This window comes from Herpailurus yagouaroundi, unplaced genomic scaffold (assembly GCF_014898765.1).
Source record: "Herpailurus yagouaroundi ecotype Mexico unplaced genomic scaffold, PumYag 140, whole genome shotgun sequence".
Lineage (NCBI taxonomy): Eukaryota > Metazoa > Chordata > Mammalia > Carnivora > Felidae > Herpailurus > Herpailurus yagouaroundi.
In genome coordinates this window covers 34,328,131-34,350,348 of record NW_024412395.1, presented here as the reverse complement: position 1 = coordinate 34,350,348, position 22,218 = coordinate 34,328,131, and the positions used below count along the sequence as shown (strand labels likewise).

The following is a 22,218-nucleotide window of genomic DNA, read 5'->3' as shown; positions in this document are numbered from 1 at the left end:
GGCTAACGCCCCAAGCAGACACTCTAACAAGCTCTCTGTGGATTCCCTCAGAACAAGTACAAGGACCACGTCAAGAAGCACTTGGCCCAGGGCTCATACACAACACTGCCAGAGACCAGGGACACTATTCACGTCAAGGAAGTGACCAAGAATGTCAGTGATGTAAGTGACCAGCCCCACAACTCTTGGCACAGCAATACCACTTTACCGTAGAACCCAGGGAAATCCGACACAAGCTGCCTTTTTGCTTACAAGGGCTTTCCTTTATGTCGCTTCACCCTTACCATCGATGCCCATTTGTGAATTTTCAATTCTGCTTCAAAGGAGGACTTGATATTTATTAGGTTTCCAATTATGGCAACTAGAGAAAATGTGGGTTTTGCCACAGGGCATGTTATCTGCAGGATAAGATGTTAGTAACCCAGCGTTAATAAAAGGTGGAAGCATTGCTGATTAAGAGTGGCCTCTCCAGTCATTAAACTGCTCAACAATTTTAGAGAAGTAAAATCACCACTTTGTATCTCTGTAATCTCTGCCCACTTTGTCCTTATCAGTGATGCTTTAATAATCATGGTATTATATTTTTAGAGCCCTATATGGTTCCATGTATTTTTCCAAGATAGAAATGGCAAATGAAAGAGCTTAATTGGCTTGTAGTCAGTTCTCCAAAGATTGCTATGTGTTTCCAGTGTTGGGTTCCAGGACAGAAATGACCGGGAAGAGCTAGAATATGGATCAGAGATCCAGGTTCCACACTGAGGCCAAAATAGCAAGCCACGGATTTTCCTGGAGATCTTCTCACAGTTCCTCAAGTAAATCAGTTCTGTTCCCAGACTCCTCTGCTCACATAAATAATTCTGTCTTTATTTAGACAAATTACAAAAAGAAGTTTGTCAAGGAGAAAGGGAAATCCAACTACTCCATCATGCTGGAGCCCCCAGAGGTGAAACATGCTATGGAAGTGGCCAAGAAGCAGAGTAATGTAAGTCCCCCTACCCCTCTATACTCTCAGGGGTTCTGTTGAGCCGGTGGATCCTAAATTGGAGCATATTGAGCTGTTTCCTGTGAGTGGTAGCCCTACTTTCTCTGTCTGGTAGTTTAAAAAATACGGTAGCTTAAAAAATTGGCTTGGTTTTAATAAAAAGTTTCCTTGTGCTTAATGAGGACTTTTTCAAAGGTAGCATATCTCCCAAGTGAGTAAACACTCTTTTTTCTCCAAAGGTTGCTTACAAAAAAGATGCCAAGGAAAACCTGCATTACACCACAGTGGCCGATCGGCCGGACATCAAGAAGGCCACGCAGGCAGCCAAACAGGCCAGTGAGGTAAGGGTGTGGTTAAAATGTACCTGCTCCCCAGAGGTCACTGCCACCAAGTAGTACAAGGCACCCACCCCCTAGAATGTATTGCCCATCTTGGTTTTCTTTGATTCAGGTGGAGTACAGAGCCAAGCACCGTAAGGAAGGCAGCCATGGGTTAAGCATGCTTGGTCGCCCAGACATTGAAATGGCCAAGAAGGCAGCCAAGCTGAGCAGCCAGGTAATACAGATGGGCGAGTGGCAGCTCTCATGTGAAAAACCTGTGGGAGGAAGTTGTTCCCAGAATGAAAGTGCAATAGTAGCCACAAAAGAGATCCTCAGTCTTTGATAAAAGTGCTGAGCTTGGAAAGTGGTATCATGAAGGCATACCAAGGACCTTCTCTCTCCTTTCTGTCGAACATCTCAGGTCTTTCTCATTCTCCACTTTTCCACTTGTGGGTGTGTCTAGATGTTTGTGTGCTTAACTATCTTCATGGAAGAGAAACATCGTTTGTGAGGGCCTACTGGTACCTCTCCTCAGGTAGTAAGATTACATCCCAAGGGTGGGATTCATACTGCGGTCAACTGTGGGAACTTAACAGGCACAACTAATGACATTTGAACTTCTAGAACCCACCCAGATGCAGCCACCTTTATTCTTTCATTCAGCATCCGTATATTTCATGACTGGGCTAAGAACTAGGGGATGAACGGATGAACATAACTATTAGCTGTGCTTTTCTTTATGCTTCCAAGTGTCCTATTCGGATAACAAGTTGTATGATCACTTTACATAGGACGTGTTCTTTTCTATTTATATTTCGTCCATTTCTTAGTTTTCAAAATAATTGATGCTCAGAAATAATTTGGAGTTTTGCACTTCCTGTTAGGTTAAATACCGAGAAAATTTCAACAAAGAGAAGGGCAAAACACCAAAATACAATCCAAAAGACAGCCAGCTCTACAAAGTCATGAAGGATGCTAACAATCTTGCAAGTGAGGTATGTGTGTGTTTTTTTTTTAATTGTGGTAAAATATATAACATGAAATTTGCCATTTTAAATATTTTCAGATGTACAGTTGAGGGATGCCTATCTGGCTCAGTCAGAAAAGCATATGACTCTTGGATCTCAGGGTCATGAGTTCAAGCCCCACGCTGGGTGTAGAGATTACTTAAATAAATACACACACACACACACACACATACATACATAGGATGTATAATTGAGTGTCATTGACTACATTCACAGTGTTGTCCACATACCACCGTTATCTCCATCACCCCAAACAAATTCTACAACCATTAAGCAATAATTCTCCATTCCTCTCTCCCCCTAGGCCCCTGGTAATCTCTATAAATCTCTTTTCTGTCTCTATGAATTTGCCTATTAGAGAATTTCATATAAGTGGAATCATACAATATTTGTCTTTTTTTGTCTGGCTTATGTCACTTACCATGTTTTCTAGGTTCCTCCGTGTCATAGCATTTGTCAGAACTGAAGTTCTTCCTATGACTAAATAATAATCCCGTTATATGTATACACCACATTTTACTTCCCCATCTGTTGATGGACGCTTGAGTTGTTGCCACTGTTTAGCTACTGTGAACTAGGGGTGTCATTTTCATCACCATCTCCAGCACTTGTTTCAGGATATGGGATATCGTAGCATGGCTTCCATTAGTACTGTTTTCCACTTCCTGTTTATGTGATTTCTTTCTTTCCCCTGGACTTGCAGGTTAAATATAAGGCTGACCTGAAGAAACTTCACAAACCTGTGACTGATATGAAGGAATCTCTGATAATGAATCATGTGCTGAATACGAGTCAGCTTGCCAGTTCTGTAAGCTCAGCCATTTGCTACAGAAACAGCATGTTTCACCCATTTGTGGCTGAATTCCTTTGCTCAACTCACACACATCTTCTCTGCTCCTGAGATGCTAGCTTTAGAAAACTCTTCTGTTGTTTGAATGCATTCTTCCAAATTAAACATTAGTCTATCCATTCTCCACTGACTGTAACATCTCTCAGAATATAAAAATGCTTTTATTCTTCAAGTATTTAAACTTTTATTTCCCAATTAACTAAGCCCTTCCCTCCTTCTAAGGATATGGAATTATGGTTTGGAATAATTTCTTTCACTTTTCACTTTTAAAACCTACTTTGAATAAGCCATTTAACCAAAGTATTTACCATCCTGTATTAACTGGCAGTACAGAATGTGGATCTTCCTCCTTTAAAAGGTTTTCGTAACCGCCCACTTACTCTTTGCTGGTTTTAATTTGGTCTTGATGCTGCTGCTGCATAAATGTCTACCCTAAAGAGGAAAAACAGAAATGCTGAGCAGTTTTTCTCTCAATGTGCCTTTATGCCACCTTCCCCTCAGTACCAGTACAAGAAGAATTATGAGAAGAGTAAAGGCCACTACCACACAATACCAGATAATCTGGAGCAGCTTCATCTAAAGGAGGCCACAGAATTACAGAGTATAGTAAGTCAATCAAGACCGCCTTCTGTCCTGATGCTTGTTCAGCCACAGTGTCAAAAAATGTTCATGGATTCCCCCTCAGAATGGTAGTTACAGTTTTAATAACCATTGCTGGAGAAAACTGCCCAAAGATATAAGGGGGCTTGGAATTTAGCGGCATTTTGAAACAAAACTTTATGTTCTAAATAAGAGCATCGACGTGTATTGGAGACACGGTGCCGGTGTATGCAATGTGTGTTATTCAGATTACTGACAGGGGCTGGAAGCATGCGTTTTATGTTACAAGGGGGACAGACCCCTCACACCAACCCCGCTGTGCCCTCACAAGTCTGCACCCCCACTAAGGATGTAAGCCTTACAATGATGATAGAGAGCCTTAGGAGGATTTTGAGCAGAGAAGTGACCTGATCAGATATACCACCGAAATATCTGAGGGTATTTAAGAAATTGCAAAATTTGTAAAATAAAGTTTCTCAAAAGAAAGGACTCAGAGAAGGAGTTTGTTGTCACACGACTTCCTATATCACAAATTATTTAGGTTGGCATTATTTAGGTTTCTTGTTGGGCATTCACAAAGAGGGCTAAATTACTGGAAGTGTCTTCGTGCCATCTGGGAAGCAGCCCGCATCCCCAGCTTTCTATTTTGAGCAAGATTGCTGAGACTGAGCATTGCCATTAAGATGCTCTGTGAACAAGGGCCTCTGTCTCTCTGACTTTCAATTTCTGAATATCTATGGGCTGCCCCCACTCCTAATCACATGTAATGAGGATGAGAACATTGTATTTGTAAAATAGCTCAGACAGGTCTTTTGTGAAGGTCAAATTTATTAAGTCATCCAACATATAAAGTAGTTTTCATTTCTATATGAATTTATATTGACTGCATTGAATATGTGACCAGTTATGGCCGAGACCAGTTATTGACATATAAATAAAGTTGTGTGTGTTATCTATCAAATTAGGACCCCAGGTCTCTGATAAAAGTCCTTACGAAAGAAAATCTAGAGATATTTCTCAGAAATATGGTTAGATGCTATGGTTAAAATGTTCACATCTACACATACCAGATCTTGTCCAACCTTCATCTTATGGGTGGCTTTCCCCATGCATTTCCTTCCTCAACATTTCTCTCAGCTGATTCTTCTGCAGTGATTCCTTCGTCTCCTTGGATTGAACATAAATCCTATTATGCCTTGCAGACCGTAATGGTATTTTCTCCCAGGCAATAACAAAAAGTACTAGATCTGAAACACTACAGGAACCTGTTTTGGGTGGCAATGAGGTGCCACTCAGGTGGACTAATGTATCAGCTACAAACTATCCCTAAACTGGCCTCTGTCTGTGAATTGATCAGAGGAGTTATATCTAATAAGGCTTTTCATCACTAGGTGAAATACAAAGAAAAGTACGAAAAGGAACGAGGAAAGCCCATGTTGGACTTTGAAACACCAACATACATCACCGCCAAAGAGTCTCAACAGATGCAAAGTGGGGTAAGTTCTACAAAAACACACCACACAGCAAACATACATCAAGCTGTTAAAAACAAACTCTGCCCTCAAATGTGTCCAGCCTTCTGTTATCCAAAAGTTGTAGATGACAGAAATTTTATTGACATGTGGTCACTAAAATTTTTCCATCTCAGAAATCTTATGATTTGTTTATAACAAGTATTCTGAATAGTAAACATTTATTGTATATGTTTTATTTCAACCGTCATTTCCATAGCATTAGAGCATAGCAAACTACTCCTAACTCTGAAACAAATTATATTGAATGTAATATGAATTTTTCTTTGACAAATGAGAGTTTCCCTCTGCACAGACCCACCATTGGCTTTGGATTGCTCTTGTCTTAATAGGAAACCCCAACCAAACAAGAGATTAGTAATCAAGATGTTTATCAAAACAGAAAAAGCCAAGATGCCATATTTCCTATTTTAGAAATGTAACCGGAAGCATCTAAAAAAAACATTGTTTTTTTCCTTTTTAAGCAATAGCAGAGAAGAATGGAATCTTATTTTGAATGTTAGGAAGTCTGTTTTCACTGGGAAACAGACTTATTTTGGATTGCATTTTACCTCTCCCCCCATGGGGCATATCTCCAACTATAAAGATAAATGGTTGTTAATAAAGTAGCATTTTACAGAGCTTTCTGGTATATAGAAGGCCAAATAATCAAAAGTTAAACATAGTTTCATATGATTAGTGAATGTGGGCAAAGGGTTTGTGGGAGTTCCTTGTACTAGTCTTGCACCTTTTCTGTAAATTTAAAATCCTATCAAAATTAAAAAGGCCAAATTTGCATTTGGTGCCCTCAGGCTCTTCTTCCTCTGCATTGTTATCTTCCCCTCACTTACTTCTAGTTCAGAAGTAAAATCTTTTGTTGCCTGGGGAGAGATGACAATGGATTCAGAGTCTGATGGTGCTTGTGACCTTCTGCTGTCCTGCCCTATTGTGAAGCAGGGAGTGGGGCCGCCTGAGTCACAGCGTTTGACAAGTGAACAAGGAGCCCAACAGGGCTTCTCAACAGCTGAGTCTCTTTTGCTGTAGACAAAGAATTTCCAGAATAATCAGACTCATTTCAAACGTGTGACTGTTAGCAAAACTACGATCCAGTTAAAAGGCCATACATAGAAGGTCAATGTTATAATCTTTTTTTTCTTCCTAGGTTTGAGAAATAAGTTGTGATAAAGATTCTTTTTTTAATTTGTGTTTCCTTCCTACTCACATTAGAAAGAATATAGGAAAGATTATGAAGAGTCCATTAAAGGCAGAAACCTGACGGGCCTGGAGGTCACGCCAGCTTTATTACATGTCAAATATGCAACCAAAATAGCCAGCGAGGTAGTGCCCACTTGGTCTTTTCTTTCCCTGTTGATCCCAATAATTGCACTAATGACACTCATCAATGTTCCTTCTAGCAAGTTCCTCACTACCTAACTTTCGCGGGTTTCAAGTTGGGTTCACATGTGTTTGGTATTACCATCTAATCTATTACCCACGTTAATACTTCTCATTTTTTAATTGAATACCTAATAAAATATGCTTACCTTAGCATCCTGTTAATGTCTAGTTTCTTATCTGATATTTAGTATTAACCGATGAAGCTTATACCCTGCCTTTATGCATATCTTTAATCACTAAACTGTAACTATCTAAAATTGGAAGGGTATTTTTTCTTTTTTTCTTTTTTTTTTTTTTTTGGCTCTTTATTTAAGAGGAACAATCCAGGTTTTCTTGTCAGTGATGTTGCTTTTATTTTGTGATATAGAAAGAATACAGGAAAGATCTAGAGGAAAGCATCCGTGGGAAGGGTCTCAGTGAAATGGAAGACACACCTGACATGCTAAGAGCAAAGAACGCCACTCAAATCCTCAATGAGGTAGGCCCACAGCCAACTGCATGCATATAATTAACAGAGCCTCTTCTTCCTCCAAGCCAAGTTACACTGAAAAAGGAAGAGAGAAAAAGAGAGTTTTGAACTTCAAATTCCATATCTAACATGGTTATTAACCATTAAATAAGTGATATCTCAATTTCTGATGAATTGATATTATAACAGTTTGTATCTAGTGGCTATCATAATCTATTTATTTGATAGACAAATGGATAGACAGATAGATAGATCTATTTGATTTAACCACAATCCATTTGGTGAGCTCGTTTAAAAAAATTTTTTTTAATGTTTATTTATTCCTGAGACACAGAGCATGAGTGGGGGAGGGGCAGTGAGAGAGGGAGACACAGAATCAGAAGCAGGCTCCAGGCTCTGAGCTGTCAGCACAGAGCCTGACGCTGGGCTCGAACTCACAAACCGTGAGATCATGACCTGAGCCGAAGTCAGTTGCTCAACTGACTGAGCCACCCAGGCACCCATAGTGAGCTTGTTTAAATTAAAATACCATATTGGAGTGTTGGGCACCTAGGTTCAAAACTAGTTATGTAGCAGACCAAATTTAAAATTTTTTTAATACTTTGGTTGTCTTTTTATTTATTTAGTTTTTAGGGAGAGAGAGAGTGTGTGTGTGTGCAAGCGAGGGAGGGGTAAAGGGAGAGGGAAAGAGAGGGTCCCAAGCAGGCTCCATGCTCAGCACAGAGCCCAACGTGGGGTTCGACCTCATGACTGAGATTATGACCTGAGCTGAAATCAAGAGTCCGATGCTTAACTGACTAAGCCCCCCAGGTGCCCCTGTACTTCGATTTTCTAAGTAGAGAATGCTAAAAGTGTTTAAAAGGAAGGCTTCCATGTTGATGTGAGTAGAATAGTTTCCTATTCTATTCTTGCTTCCTATTCTATTCCTATTCTGGGTTTCTGTGGTCACTATTGCCTCTGACCACATGGAATGGTGAAGGTGAACACTAGTAACAGAAATGGTATATTATGTGGATTTATTTTCATGCTATACATTTACTACCTAGTCGTGAAAGTTCAGTAACTGTTTTTTAATGCTACTACAGAAAGAATATAAGAGAGACTTGGAGCTGGAAGTCAAAGGAAGAGGTCTGAATGCCATGGCCAATGAAACTCCTGACTTCATGAGGGCCAGGAATGCTACTGATATTGCCAGTCAGGTCAGTGTCATTATTTCAGGTCAATCTTGGAAAAAAAAAAAAAAAAAAAAAAAAAAGTTGTGATTACAACAACACATATTGTCCTTCTGTTATCTTACTTGGTCAGTAACAGTCATATGTATATAGTGGCATTTTTAAACATCTGCCTGGTGGAATCCATTCTAATATAAGAATCAGAAACCCTATGCCAGGCCTGCAAAGGGTTTGTCTTTCTGAGTCTATAACCACAGAAGACATTCAGAGCAAAGGGTAGAACTTGGGGAACTTGGAGCTAGGACAGATTCTGACATCTTGGTTATATTTGTTCATCAATTCACCCCCCATTCAGCACGAAGAATTCCTTGTTTAGACTATTTTAGGAGTTCTTTCTTTTCCTCCTTTCAAGACCTAAGTTTAAACGTAGTTTTTAGACATCTCACATTGTCTTTTGCTTATTTGTCCTGCTCCCAGCTCTTCTATATGTAAACAATCCTTGCCTTACTATGTGTTGATCATCTTGCTCCTTTCCCATTACTTCTTCCCTCCCCAGCCCCTATGCCAAATTACATAGTAAGTCTTTCAATAGCTAGGACTCAAGCTTTCTGACTCTCTCTTTCATACAACGCTATAAACACAATAGGAAAAAATATCGAATCTCAAATGAATGAATCCTTTTGGAAAAGAAATATTGACCACCTCGTAATCAAACAAAATCAACAAACATGTACATTGTACACATTTACCCAATTTTGGGGTGCTCTCTTGCAGATTAAGTATAAGCAATCAGCAGAAATGGAAAAAGCCAATTTCACTTCTGTGGTTGATACTCCAGAGATCATTCATGCCCAGCAAGTCAAGAACCTTTCAAGCCAGGTAAGGACATTCATTGGAATATCACTCATAGACCCCAGGCTTGAGGAACAAAAAAGTCTTTCCATGAATACCTAAGTAGCCTCTTTCAAAACACGGTTTTGCCCAACAAAAGAGAAGTTGAGATTGCTGTATCCAAATTAAAATAGATTATGGGAGGGAACTTTAAGGTGCTGACAAACTCTTACATGGTACCACCCATGTTAATGAATCAGTATTTTAACAAGTAAAATCTCCTATAATGTGGGTATAAAATTTATGTGCAAATCTGGAAGAAACAAAGTAGACAGTCCCTATCTGGATTAACAGTCTCCTTAACCAGATTGAAATAGGTCATCAACACCAACCATGCAATCTAACCCCAATTCTTTCCATGAGAGATAACTCTCTATTTTCCCACAAACAGAAATGAAGGGAAGTAGAAGGTCTTTTATAGACCAGGATATACCCTCATTTGTTTTCATTTTCAGTGATATCAGGGATCTGCAATTTGTTTAAGAAGCTACAAGGTAGAATTTTTGCTTGTCTTCTGAGCAGTGAGTTATAAAGCTGTCGTGAACTGAATAGGCTATGCATTATAAACACCTGAGAATATAATTTTCCTAGTCCCACCCTGGAATTTTAAAGCTACTAACACTGATGTAGGCCCTGGAAATCTGTTTTTATTTGTTTGTTTCTTTTCAGTCGTCACAGGTGATCTCTCAGTGGCCAATTGCGTCAGGGAAATTATGGATTTAAATCCTATACTATCAGCCTATAATTTTATATCGTAAAATTAGACATGAAAAATCGTTATCACTAGAGAATTGTTTGTTTAAGAAATAGATATATTCAAATGGGAGAAATAAACCTTTTGTTTTGGGGATGGGTGGGGAATCATTTTATTAACAAAATTATATGGGCCCCAAACTACCATGTTGTGTTCATTGGGGGAGGTCAGCATTCTTGGGGCTGTGAGAGGCTTGCCAGCTGTATAACCTTGAGCCTTTTGACACTGCTGATCTTTCAAGAAAACCCAAGAGTGTAGGCCTTTTCCAGGGAAGAATTAAATCACTTACTCTGTTCTCCTGGGACTTTTCTCTGCTAGTTCCTCAAGGTATAAAATATGGCCAGACGAGTTACTTCCCTCCCAATTTAAATTAGTATTTACCTTTCAGTGATGTAGTAGTGCTGGTACTTTCTACAAAATTGCTTCTTGGTTTCCAGTGGAAAGTACATATTTTATAACTTCTAAATCTCATACTTGGGGGTTAATGCAAACAGTCTAAAAATTCAGGATAATATATTAAATACTTTTTTTAAAATTTTTGTTTTTAATGTTTACTTTTGAGAGAGAGAGACAGTGCGAGTGGGGGAGGGGCAGAGAGAGAGAGAGAGAGAGAGAGAGAGACAGAATCTGAAGCAGGCTCCAGGCTCTGAGCCATTAGCACAGAGCCTGATGTGGGGCTTCATCCCCCAAACTGTGAGATCATGACCCAAGCTAAAGTCTGGCGCTCAGCTGACCACCCAGGTGCCCCATATACTAAATACTTCCTAATGCCAGGGATCTGGGACTCTTGCCTCTCATAACACCCCCAAGTTCCAAATACAAACTGATCACCCCTCTTAGTGACCATCACTAGCTTGGCCAAGCAGTTAAGGCAGCTTTTGCTCAATGTTAAGAAAATAAGAGGAAAAGAAAAGGGCACCTGGGTGGCTCAGTCGGTTGAGTGCCCGACCTCGGCTTAGGTCATGATCTCACAGTTCGTGGGTTTGAGACCCACATCCGGCTCTGTGTTGACAGCTCAGAACCTGGAGCCTGCTTCGGATTCTGTATCTCCCTCTCTCTCTGCCCCTCCCCTGCTCGCTGGCACTCACTCAAAAATGAATACACGTTAAAAAAAGAAAAGAAAAGAAAAGAAAAGAAAAGAAAAGAAAAGAAAAAAGAAAAGAAAAAAGAAGGACTGATCTTACCCCTTTCCCAGGAGAAAGAAAACTCTTTGCCTTACATTTGTGTAACTAAGAAAATTCATTCAGGTTACTTTTTCCTGAACTGGGAATGTGATGAACTGTTCTTTCCTTCCAGAAATCTTTGTTTTAACTGGCTTCCTGTTAAAAATCTAAACTTAAATCTCTTATTGACTGAAACAGCTATCATCTTTGAGATTAAATCTTTCAACATATGAATGTAATTCATAATGTGTGTGTAGTACAAGTTAGACGAGAGAGCTGTACAAAGAATAGTTTTATCCCCTTGCAAAAGTAGCTAGCTTTTCTGCCACACCCAAACTTCCCTGAAAAGTGGGAGAAACTGGAGCTAAACAAAGCTGGAGAGAAAAGTGAAAGGACTTAGTGACAAGCCATAAAAGAAAAATCTGGTTCTCAGGCAGAGTATGTGTTCTGCTGCAAAGATTAACCAAAGTGAGTCAGTTCTGTTGCAGGGACTGACTGTATAGGTATCTGGCAGAAGAGCAGACCTGTGGGCACAGTGTCCAACCAAAGGCTCGGCAGGGGCCCGAAAGCCTGAGAGAGGTGAAGGCCAGCTCAGAGCCTTGGCCAGTCAGTTGGTCGTAATGCTGTTTAGCAGAGCCCCCAGTGCTGCAGCATCAGAGCCACATTCTGGAAGTACCTGCTGGTCCTGCCTGCCTGGTGTATCCTGTGGCCAGGAACCCCAGCCACACATCAGCTCAGCAAAAATCTCCTTGTCACCAGCTAAGGCCAGCTTTACAGAGGCCTGTTGATGGCTCCTAACCCTCCTGCTTTTCTCTCCCTGCCTGTGGAAGTCCGGCTCCTGGCTGGTTCCCTATCCAGTTCACAGTAGGCACCCCAATGCCAGGAGCCTGGTTGTCCCCTTCCTCGGTGGGCCAGCCAGCGAGGGCCTCCTTCTGCCATCTTTGCCGTGACAGTGGGTCTTACTGAATGCCCAGCCTCAGCTCTCCCAGAAAGAAAAGGCATGGCACTCACTGACCAGAGAGGGCCGTGCCTTAGAACAACCTAATATCCAGGAACAGTCAAAAACCTACAAAGGACTTTCCTTCTGCTGACTGAGCAGGAAGGGCAGTTTTAGGTACCATTGGCCCATATTCCTGTGGTGTTCTCCATCCTTATTTCTTGGAATCTATTCTCAGAAAAAGTACAAGGAAGATGCAGAGAAGTGCATGTCCTATTATGAGACTGTTTTGGACACTCCAGAGATGCAGAGAGTCCGGGAGAACCAAAAGAACTTCAGCCTTGTAAGTTTTTATTGAATCTAAGACCCAGCCCACTGATCCCTGGGATAAGGCCGGCACTGTGGATGCCTTTGGGCCTACACACTTGGGCCATCCCCCTGCAGTGGGGCTGTGCGGTGGCCCTTTACAACTCCCACCAGTGGCCCAGGAACTGTGTGCTCCATTCTGCTCCGAATTACCTGATATTTCAGTACCAAATCATAACGTGAAAGACCCACCTGCTACTGTGTTAGTAGCTTCTTGCCACTGCATGTGAACTGTCTCCATCTTCCATTCGTGCTGACATTGGTCTTTTTCAAAATCGATTCAGGAAGGGATGCATTTTTAAGAAACTTAATTTGATACTTTACAAATTTTAGTGTCTTTAAAATTTTTTTATATAAAATTCTTATTAATGAATTTCCCTTTGGCTATCGGACCATAATTATTGTGGCATACATATTTTTTTTTAATTTGGATTTTAACTTCCTTTACACAATATAGACAATTTAAAATATATTTTAAGATGTTGAGATCTTAACAAGATGTTTACTCTTTCTTCATAGCTCCAATACCAGTGTGACCTTAAAAACAGTAAAGGAAAAATTACAGTTGTTCAAGACACGCCAGAAATACTGCGTGTTAAAGAAAATCAAAAGAATTTCAGCTCGGTATATTTACTATTTATTTTCCATTTAATGCTAACCGAATAATTCCATTCTCCTCTGTAGAAATATGCTAGCCTCTTGTTGATTCAGACAATTAACATCTAACCTTCCCAGTTAATACCAGCGGATATTTGATCGAATTTCCCATACTTTACTCTAAAAACATCACGCCGGGGACCATTTGAAATAACAACCTAAATCTGCTAACACAGTAACTTTTCTTTCTTCCTAATTTTTTTAATCCCAGAGGAGTAACACATGTTGTCTTGTTCCATGAAGATAGATTTCTTTTTGACATTGTGATTTCTTTTGTTCTCCTTCCCCAGAATAACTGACTTCACACTTCTTTAACGGATTTTGTGTTTCATATGGGAGGGTTTTCCTTAAATCAACATTTTTCTGGTTTTTCTCATCCTGTGTTAATACAGTACGGTAATCTTAAAAGAGCTCTCAAGATCTGGAAAGTTATCCGTGTTGTATATATGGTAGGAGTTACTGATGCTGATGCAGATGTCAGATCGTCAGATACTCCGGTACCTTGCTAAGGACATTCTCTAGTGTCTTTTGTTTTCACAGAAGCCATGTTTCCTAGTCTTCCTCCAGGAATCGCTGGGCTTTGTTTTCCTCTGTGTAACATTGTCCTGATTCTGAATGGCCAGGTTTTATATAAAGAGGATGTCTCTCCGGGAACGGCAATCGGAAAGACCCCTGAGATGATGAGAGTGAAGCAAACACAGGACCACATTAGCTCGGTAAGGACGCCTCCGTGAACTCACCTGCAGTGTCTTCTGCCTCCCTTTGATAATTTACTTTGAGGGCTGAGCTGCCCTCAGAACCTTTGTCGCCAGGAGCTGCTGGAATGTGTGCCTGTGCTGAGCACCGTCGCACAGTCAGTGCGGTGCTGAGCAGGTGTCATGAGGGGAGGTTATACGTAGGAGATGGAGAGGCTGGTATCAGAGCAAACCAGAGCTAGATGCTGGTTCAAGACGTAAAAACAGATTTTAGTCTGGACTGTTAAAATAGAAGAAAGAGATCGGAGTATAGAACTGGGCTCAATTTCAAACACTGCAAGGAAAGCTAAGAATTTATGGGGCACCTGGGTGGCTCAGTCAGTTGAACACCCAACTTTGGCTCAGGTCATGATCTGGCGGTTGACGAGTTCGAGCCTCGTGTCAGACTCTGTGCTGACAGCTCAGAGCCTGGAGCCTGCTTCGAATTCTGTGTCTCCTCTCTGCCCCTCTCCTGCTCATGCTCTGTCTCTGTCTCAAAACTAAATAAACATTAAAAAAAAAATTTTTTTTTTAAAAAGAAAAGGATTTATAATTGGTGGGAGCAGGGCAGGGGGGTAAGGAGGCAGAGGGAGGACAGAAACTTAGAGAAAATGTCAGGGGTAGGGAGGGTTCTGGCTGAACCTACCTAACCAGATTCTTGCTGGCAGCAGGCCAGGGGGACCAGACTTTGCCTGGTGGGCTAAGGAATTTGGTCAGATAACAAGAGTGATGAGATACCAAGGGTAGGGGGATTCTGGCTAAAGGATTCTTGCTAAATTTGGGCAAATACAAAGACGGACTTGGAAGTCCAAAAGTTGAGGCCTGACTGGAAAGAGGAATCAGAGGACCCTGACTAAAGTTTGGTCTAGGAGAGAATGTTTGTCATTTGTAAGAAAATAGAATATGTTAAAGTCAAAAAATCAACCTTCCTAGATATATACATGTGAATATATCTGTCCTGGCCAAATGAACTATTGGGCATAAGAACATCGGAGTGCACGGAAAGATGAGGGGCTACAGTCTAAGTATGGACTCCTCCTTCACCCCACCCTTAATTGATAGGAAAGAGATCAAGTGTCCTTGTCCATAATTGTTCTCCGACCCAGCATCAGATTGGGGCCCCGTTCACACTAAGTGTAGAGTTTGTATTATTTAAATTGTGACTTTACAAACTGCAGAGCTACTAACCAAACACATGCACATATTCCCATTTTTATATCTGCAGGTGAAGTATAAGGAAACCATTGGACAAGGAACGCCAATCCCTGACCTGCCTGAAGTAAAACGTGTCAAGGAGACACAGAAACATATTAGCTCGGTAATGGCCCGTGTGTTGGGCATGCATTTGTGCAACCAGCCACCTCCCAATTGCTACCTACCTTTCTGTCATCCCTTCTTCCTCCTACCAAGGGCTTCCTGTGCCTTGAGGAGGGTGTGAATTTCCCTCCCTCCATCCTAGATAAGAAACTTCTGTCTTCACATAATTAAGGAGCAGAAGGGACTTGGCTTCTTGATTAATCATCATGCCTGCAGTTTCTAAAGTAAAAAGTGCCAGCAGTAATAAGATTATCAGAATGATTTCAAGTGAGTTAAAAGATATCAATATAAAAATACAAAATATTACATATATATAATTGTATATATATTGTATTATATATATAATTATATATAATTTTATATAAAAACATAAAAAATATATAAATATATAAAAATATATATAAATATATAAAAATATATATATATAAAATTATATATATAAGATTTTGTGTTACTCTTATATATATCTTTGCGTGAGTATGCACCTTAGGTTATTCTCCCCCATCCAGGAAAACTCTAGGTAGACTTGTGAAGTCTATGCAGCCTTCTCCTCTCCCTTTCAAGATCTCTTGCCCTGTATCGTCTGCTGTCTTGCAAATGCATTGTGTCTCTAAGGTGCCAGCTGTCATTTATCTACCCACAATGACATATAGTAAGCATGTTCTGTATAGGAATTTCAGGCACCTGTGCATAGTGTCTATCTGTGGGGGAAGGGTGTGAGGGATGGGGGTGGTCCCTCACACCTGAAATAATCAGGTTAAGCATATGTTTCTCCTGACCTCTATCAGGCTAGCCTAGCCTCTCCTCCCACCTCCCAACACTGTGTGCACGTACACACGCGTGCACAAACGCTCACTCCCTCACTCCCTCAGCTTTCCCATCTGTAAGCAGATTCTAAGCAAAAGCTGGCTACTAGCAAGAGACACTGTGGAGCTTGGGAAATAGTTGATGGCCAGTAAAAGGTGACGACCTTGGTCTTATAGGTTCTGCTGGTGTCTGGAGGACCGAACTCTCATTGCCATTAGGAGACCCTTGATATCTCTCTTGCAAACTGCTCATACTATTTAGATCTCACTCCCTTTTCACTCTTTGCTTATACTCTGGCTTCCTTATGGTACAAATTTCAATCCAGATTTTTGTGGCCACCAGTTGAAGAAAACTCCTTTAGTCACTTTTGATTACAACTTCCTGTCTTTCTCTGGTTACATTTTGTTCTGTTGTCCATGACCAGGTCTGCTGCCTTGCTGGGTAAAGAAACACAAGTTTGTCTAACACGGTAGATTTTTAAAGACCCCTAAAAGTTTCTCAGCAAAACAAAGATATCACCATTAGTCTGTCAGTATTTTCAGAATTAATCTGTGACACAAATTCCCACGTTGTTCATGTTGACCCCACCCATGCTCAAGTACACCATAGAATCTATTTATTTAAAAAGAATTCACTCATTTCTTTAGGCTGACAATTCTTAACATTAATCAAGAGGGAAGAAGGTAAAGAAGGAGGCCAGAGGCTCAAGAAGTTCCTTACTCTTTTCATTAGAATTTACAGACCTTTGATATGACCCCTAAAAAATAGGGACATCCCTCAGTTTGAAAACTAGTAATTTACATGATCCAACAGTCATCAGTAGGAATTTCCAGGGAAGAATTTCTGAAAAACACACTGTTTAAATCTTGTCATATTAAGGGCACCTACAGACTAGGTGCCGCCTAGGAATTTTCAGTAGAAAACACAAAACAAAATTCTCAATAAACCTGAAAGAATAGTGTGTCACATGATTATAAGATTTTAAACCACATAACCTATGTATTAAGTACAAATCTACTGTGGACCTACTGATACTAAATGTCATGAAATGGTTAGATTTTTCTCATTGTTGAATTTATTACCACTTTTTAATGAATTATAGGACTGTATTAAGTGTTGACTATAGAAAATGTGTACTAAATTACACATTTGTGTGTAAAGTAGTCTTCAAGGTAGTAAAATTACTAGTTTTGAAGAGGGAACATAAAATTTTGTGGAGTTTCTTTTGCTTATCCCTTGAGTGTCTTATCTGAAAGCAGATTGTTTTTAGGGGTTTCCACCACACAGCCCACACATGTGGCTATAATCTAAAGGATTCATGGTCATTTTACCTTTTTGGCTAATTATCTCCTACAGGTTATGTACAAAGAAAACCTGGGAACAGGCATTCCAACCCCTGTCACTCCAGAGATTGAGAGAGTCAAACGCAATCAAGAGAACTTTAGCTCGGTATTTACAAATATATCAAATAAGAAACTCTATTTCCCCATTTAAAAATTTACAAGAATAACCCATTATCCTTTCTTTTTTTTTTTTTTAAAGTAACATCTTAACAATCCTGTGTGTGTGTGTGTGCGTGTTATTACCTGACCAAAACCATCTGGACTTAAACATAGTGACTCACTTTTCTGATGGTACTTTAACATTTTTAGCGACTGACAAGTGTGGATACTTAGGTCTGAGTTACTGTATGGAGAATTAACACCAGATCCCTCATCATTATACTCATTTCCTATAACCAATGTACTTTCTCATCCCCAGAATTAGCATGGTAGACTTCATCATTAAAGTGGTGAAGAAAAAGGAAAACATTATCCTTACTAAATTAATTACTCACCGAAAGATTCCCTCTTCACACCAACTCCCTGCCCCTGATTTTCTCCCTTCCTTAATCTTTGTGCCTGTTTTGAATGTCTTTTGGGTGCTTTCTTGTATCTCACAGGTTTTGTACAAAGAAAATTTGGGGAAAGGAACCCCAACACCTATCACTCCAGAGATGGAGAGAGTCAAACGCAATCAAGAGAACTTTAGCTCGGTATTTCTTAGGGGCATAAATAAAATCCCTTAATTCTTATTTAAAATAATATTTTTAACACATTACAAACATATGATTTTTCTCCCTGTAAAATTACTAAATTCATATAATGAAAATAATGATACCAAATATTACCTCAGTTTTCAACCCAAATCTAATTTAGTAGTTACTTGAGTTCTGGTGTGAAATTTTTAACTGTTTTCCCTAAAACATAACTATTGGTCACTTCCTTAAAAACCCATAATATTCAGTGTTCTGTGTTTTTCCCCTCTCCAATCCTCCTTTAATAACAATAAGTGTTTCTAACTGTTGTGGCATAAGTCAAAAGTAAAAATCTAACATCCTTTCAAAAGGTCAGTGTTAATTAGAATTTTATTTGTGCTTATTCTGGCTCTGTTTGATGTTATTTTTTTGTGTTTGTAGCCTTTTGTAGAAGAATGTGACTCTTAATATTTCCATTCATGAGATGACAGAACAATTTACAGTAACTCAGAAATGTGGCTCAGTTAGTGTGTGTACCACAACAGATATAAATGAGGTTTACTTTGGAATAGCCTAAGGACTATTGAAAGCTAATGTTTATTTAGCTTCTAATACTTATTAATATTTATTTTATTCCCCCCAACCTCTCTCTCTCTCTCTTGTTCCCTATTTTAGCATTACCAACAACTCATTATGCATATTAATTTCAATGAACTTGAACACTATTTATTTGATCAGGCCTAATACCTCTGTCTTTGAGAGAAGACCTATATTAGTGACTCCTGCCTGCAGCCTGGCAGCTGTGTCTCTATTAATGCCACTTAGAGACAGACATCCTACTGTGTGTGACGAAATGTCAAAGTGATTGGTTCTATTTCTTAAAGTTGGTCAGGCCTATTTCATGCCATTATGAAAATAAACAAAAATACTTTTAGAGACTAGTTTGAAGGTTAATTACCTGAAAGATGGGTCCATGCTGATGTGATTGTTGGTTTTGTGCACACAGATTTTGTACAAAGAGAACTTGAGCAAGGGGACCCCCCTTCCTGTCACTCCTGAGATGGAGCGAGTCAAACGCAATCAAGAAAACTTTAGCTCGGTATTCAGGAGAAAGCTCCTTTAATTCCATATTTTAAAAATAATAACAACTTTCTATAAAACAAACTTCTCACTATTAGTCCCTTTAAAATAATGAGTTTAACATTTTTTAATATCATCAACTGGATCCTGTTTTCACGTCTTTTACTTACCATTTGATTCTAACATTTTATACCTTCTATAATAGTCCCTTAAAACTTTTAATTGGTTCCTTTCCTTCTTTTTTCAACTTTTATGTTGCCGCTGGGACTTTTGAAGTTCCTTGATATCCAAAAAACCCAAACACCATAGCTCTTATTTACTCAGAACTCTTGTTATTTGATGCTTCTGGGTTAGCAGAAGTCCTAGACATAGGACTTGAGACCACATGCAGAACTAGTGGCTCTGGCTTGGGAGCAGTGGTTACTTTAACCTAGATCCTATCTGGATAAACACAGGACAGAAAAAGAAAGTAGCTCAGTGTTGAACCCAAAGCAATCTTATCTTGATACTTGTGCTGAACAAGCTATTCCATGAATACAGATCCAGACCTTCTGATTTTTTTTAATATACAAATCAAATCATAAATGTATGTTTAATGTTATTTTTTCTTGTATTAATGCTATTGAAAAATTCCATAATAGTCTGTGAAACTGCAATATAAGGATTCTAACAGTCACTTATGCCTGAGATAGAAAATCAAATGTCAACAGGAAAATTTAGCTGGAGTTTTTTTTGGGGGGAGCAGGTTTGATCCAAAGTGGCTTTTATTGTCACTTTAAATATTTTCAGAAAGTTTTATTCTTCTACATAATTAGATCAGTAACTTTCTTTGGTCCCAGTGTCTTTTGGTTTTGTTTTCCTTTGTTTTTAATTACTATTCACTAACAACCTTTCGATTTTGTTAAATTGTCAATGTAAATTATTGTTACCTTTGGAATGTTATAGTCATTATTTTCCCTGTGGGGGGATGATGATGATGATGATGATGATGATGATGATGATTTCTTCTTTTAGAAGAATTAAGGTTTGCATTAATTTTCAAAACCATATTTTAATTATTTTCTTCTACGTTAGAGTAAGTATACTGTTTATATCTGAGATCGTAATGATCCCGACAGTACTGGGCAATTTTTTTTTCCTACGTAACCATTGTGTTCATTTTTACACAGGTTGCATTTAGGCAAAATTGTCCAGTGGTGCATAGAGCTTTCAAGATTCTGTGTGAAATAAATAGTACTATATATTAAAATATTACCTTTCTGACTTGGCCACCTCCACAATTTGAATTTACTCAACAAAGACCAATTTTGCTATATTGCATAAATTTGGCCTGGGGATTTAAATATCTATTATTCTGCAAAATAGATGTTCTATGTAGGTAAAATAGGTATTTGTGAATCTAATTAAAAAATAATTTTTCTATTGTACACTAAGCACTTTAGTGCCTTTATGAAATTATTTGTAATTTTTTCCTTAATTCCCAACACAGGAACAAACATTCAGTATAATATGAGTTGATATTGAGTTGAATACCAAATACACTGGCACGTTAGCTAAGGAAATATGGAGCGTGTTCTCATCCAGATCTGTATTTGAAGAGATAGGTTGACCTGGTGAATTTGTCTTTCCTGTTTGGTGTCTGTAGTCTCGTACGAGGGTCCCTACAGGACAGATGAAAAGGCTGTTTTGACTGCTTTTGTTTTTTCTGGATGCTCTCTTGTGTCATACAGGTGTTGTATAAAGAAAACCTCGGGAAAGGGATCCCAATTCCCATCACTCCAGAGATGGAGAGAGTCAAACACAATCAAGAAAACTTTAGTTCGGTATTTAAAAGAAAAAAAAAAAATCCCTTTAACTATTTTTAAACCAAAAATTAATGGCTATAATTTTACTCTAATCAGCTTATCCCAATAAAAACTTTGACATGTCTTGTTCACAACTTAATGCTGCCATTTCCTATGAATTCATTTCCCCATTTTGGTTAAGTATTAATATAATCATTTGACTTATAAAACAAAAAAGTGTTCAGTATTCTATCCCAGGCTTTAAAAACATAACCTTCTCAGTGTCTAAGCACCCACATTTATCCTGCTTTGGCAAATCTGATCTGAATGTAAAGCTTATAAAAATTTATTTAGCAAAGATCAGAATGTTGGTCTCATTTCTGTTCTAACTTTGTCTGCCCCTACTGGTGTTTGTACAGATTTTTTGAAGTTTCCTTTTTTAGAATCTTGTCATTGCTCTCCATTTGCTTTAAAAATAAGTAATTCTCCCAATGTGTTCACCCAAACTAAAAATTAAATACTTGGACTTCTTTTGAAAAGTCAACAAAAGAAGATTTGTGTAGGTATCTTCATATATACAATGTTTCTAAAACCCAAATACCCTTATGTGGATTATTAATAACATTTCCAAATCAAAAATAACTTCCTGGGTTCTCCTTTTGTCTCTTACCCTTTTAATTTTTTTTCTCTTCCTCATAACAAACTGGGGGCACTAATCCTTCCCTTTCATGGTGCACTCCGTTGCTCAGTGCTACAGGGATTTGTTCAAACAACAAAAATAACAAAACTTTCCTATCTCTTCATTTTTGCTGCTCTTTCCTGCATTCCCTTACTTATGTCTCTAGGCTCGTACAGGTTGGATCTAGAAGCTTCTGGTGTTTCCTTTCCTCTAACTCATTCTCTTCCTCTTTGCCCTTCTACTCCCCACTTCTCCACAAGTGGGGGAAAGTGGTTGATTGCTCTTTTTGTTCTGGATGCTTTCTTATCATACAGGTGCTATACAAGGAGAACCTGGGGACTGGAATTCCAATCTCCATCACCCCCGAGATGCAGAGAGTCAAACACAATCAAGAAAACCTTAGCTCGGTATTTTGGAAAGAAAGGGAAAAAGAAGATGCCATTTAACCTCGTTATTAAATAGATACTTAACATTTATTCCTTTTTAAAACCCACTACCCTTCCTTTGTTTCTAATATACCTCACTTAGCAAAAAGACATACTTTTACATTTTTATGTTACTACTTGGATTCATTTTTTTTATGTTTTAGTTAATTGGCTTCTATGCCATCTGGTATTTAAAAAAATATTAAAAAAAAAAAAACACTGGTCTTTAGTTTGCTTGGATAACAACAAAACCGAGTTCTAACCATCTCAAACCCCC

The 22,218-nt window shown here is 38.9% G+C and overlaps 1 protein-coding gene across 31 annotated transcripts in view; it reads left to right on the top strand.

Moving 5' to 3' along the window:
• The window catches only part of NEB (nebulin), a 215,745-nt gene that overhangs the window by 181,952 nt on the left and 11,575 nt on the right, over positions 1-22,218 (top strand). For 12 of the 31 annotated variants that reach the window (XM_040475065.1, XM_040475064.1, XM_040475070.1 and 9 more), the window contains 21 exons: positions 52-162; positions 872-982; positions 1,222-1,323; positions 1,433-1,537; positions 2,187-2,297; positions 3,034-3,138; positions 3,682-3,786; positions 5,172-5,276; positions 6,519-6,629; positions 7,057-7,167; positions 8,244-8,357; positions 9,105-9,209; positions 12,314-12,418; positions 12,961-13,065; positions 13,722-13,814; positions 15,058-15,150; positions 17,313-17,405; positions 17,899-17,991; positions 18,980-19,072; positions 20,784-20,876; positions 21,831-21,923. In XM_040475065.1, the coding sequence (XP_040330999.1) occupies positions 52-162; positions 872-982; positions 1,222-1,323; positions 1,433-1,537; positions 2,187-2,297; positions 3,034-3,138; positions 3,682-3,786; positions 5,172-5,276; positions 6,519-6,629; positions 7,057-7,167; positions 8,244-8,357; positions 9,105-9,209; positions 12,314-12,418; positions 12,961-13,065; positions 13,722-13,814; positions 15,058-15,150; positions 17,313-17,405; positions 17,899-17,991; positions 18,980-19,072; positions 20,784-20,876; positions 21,831-21,923 (2,157 nt within the window). The remainder of the gene's footprint in view (positions 1-51; positions 163-871; positions 983-1,221; positions 1,324-1,432; positions 1,538-2,186; positions 2,298-3,033; positions 3,139-3,681; positions 3,787-5,171; positions 5,277-6,518; positions 6,630-7,056; positions 7,168-8,243; positions 8,358-9,104; positions 9,210-12,313; positions 12,419-12,960; positions 13,066-13,721; positions 13,815-15,057; positions 15,151-17,312; positions 17,406-17,898; positions 17,992-18,979; positions 19,073-20,783; positions 20,877-21,830; positions 21,924-22,218) is intronic. The other 19 variants (XM_040475068.1, XM_040475062.1, XM_040475061.1 and 16 more) reach the window with 13 other exon arrangements.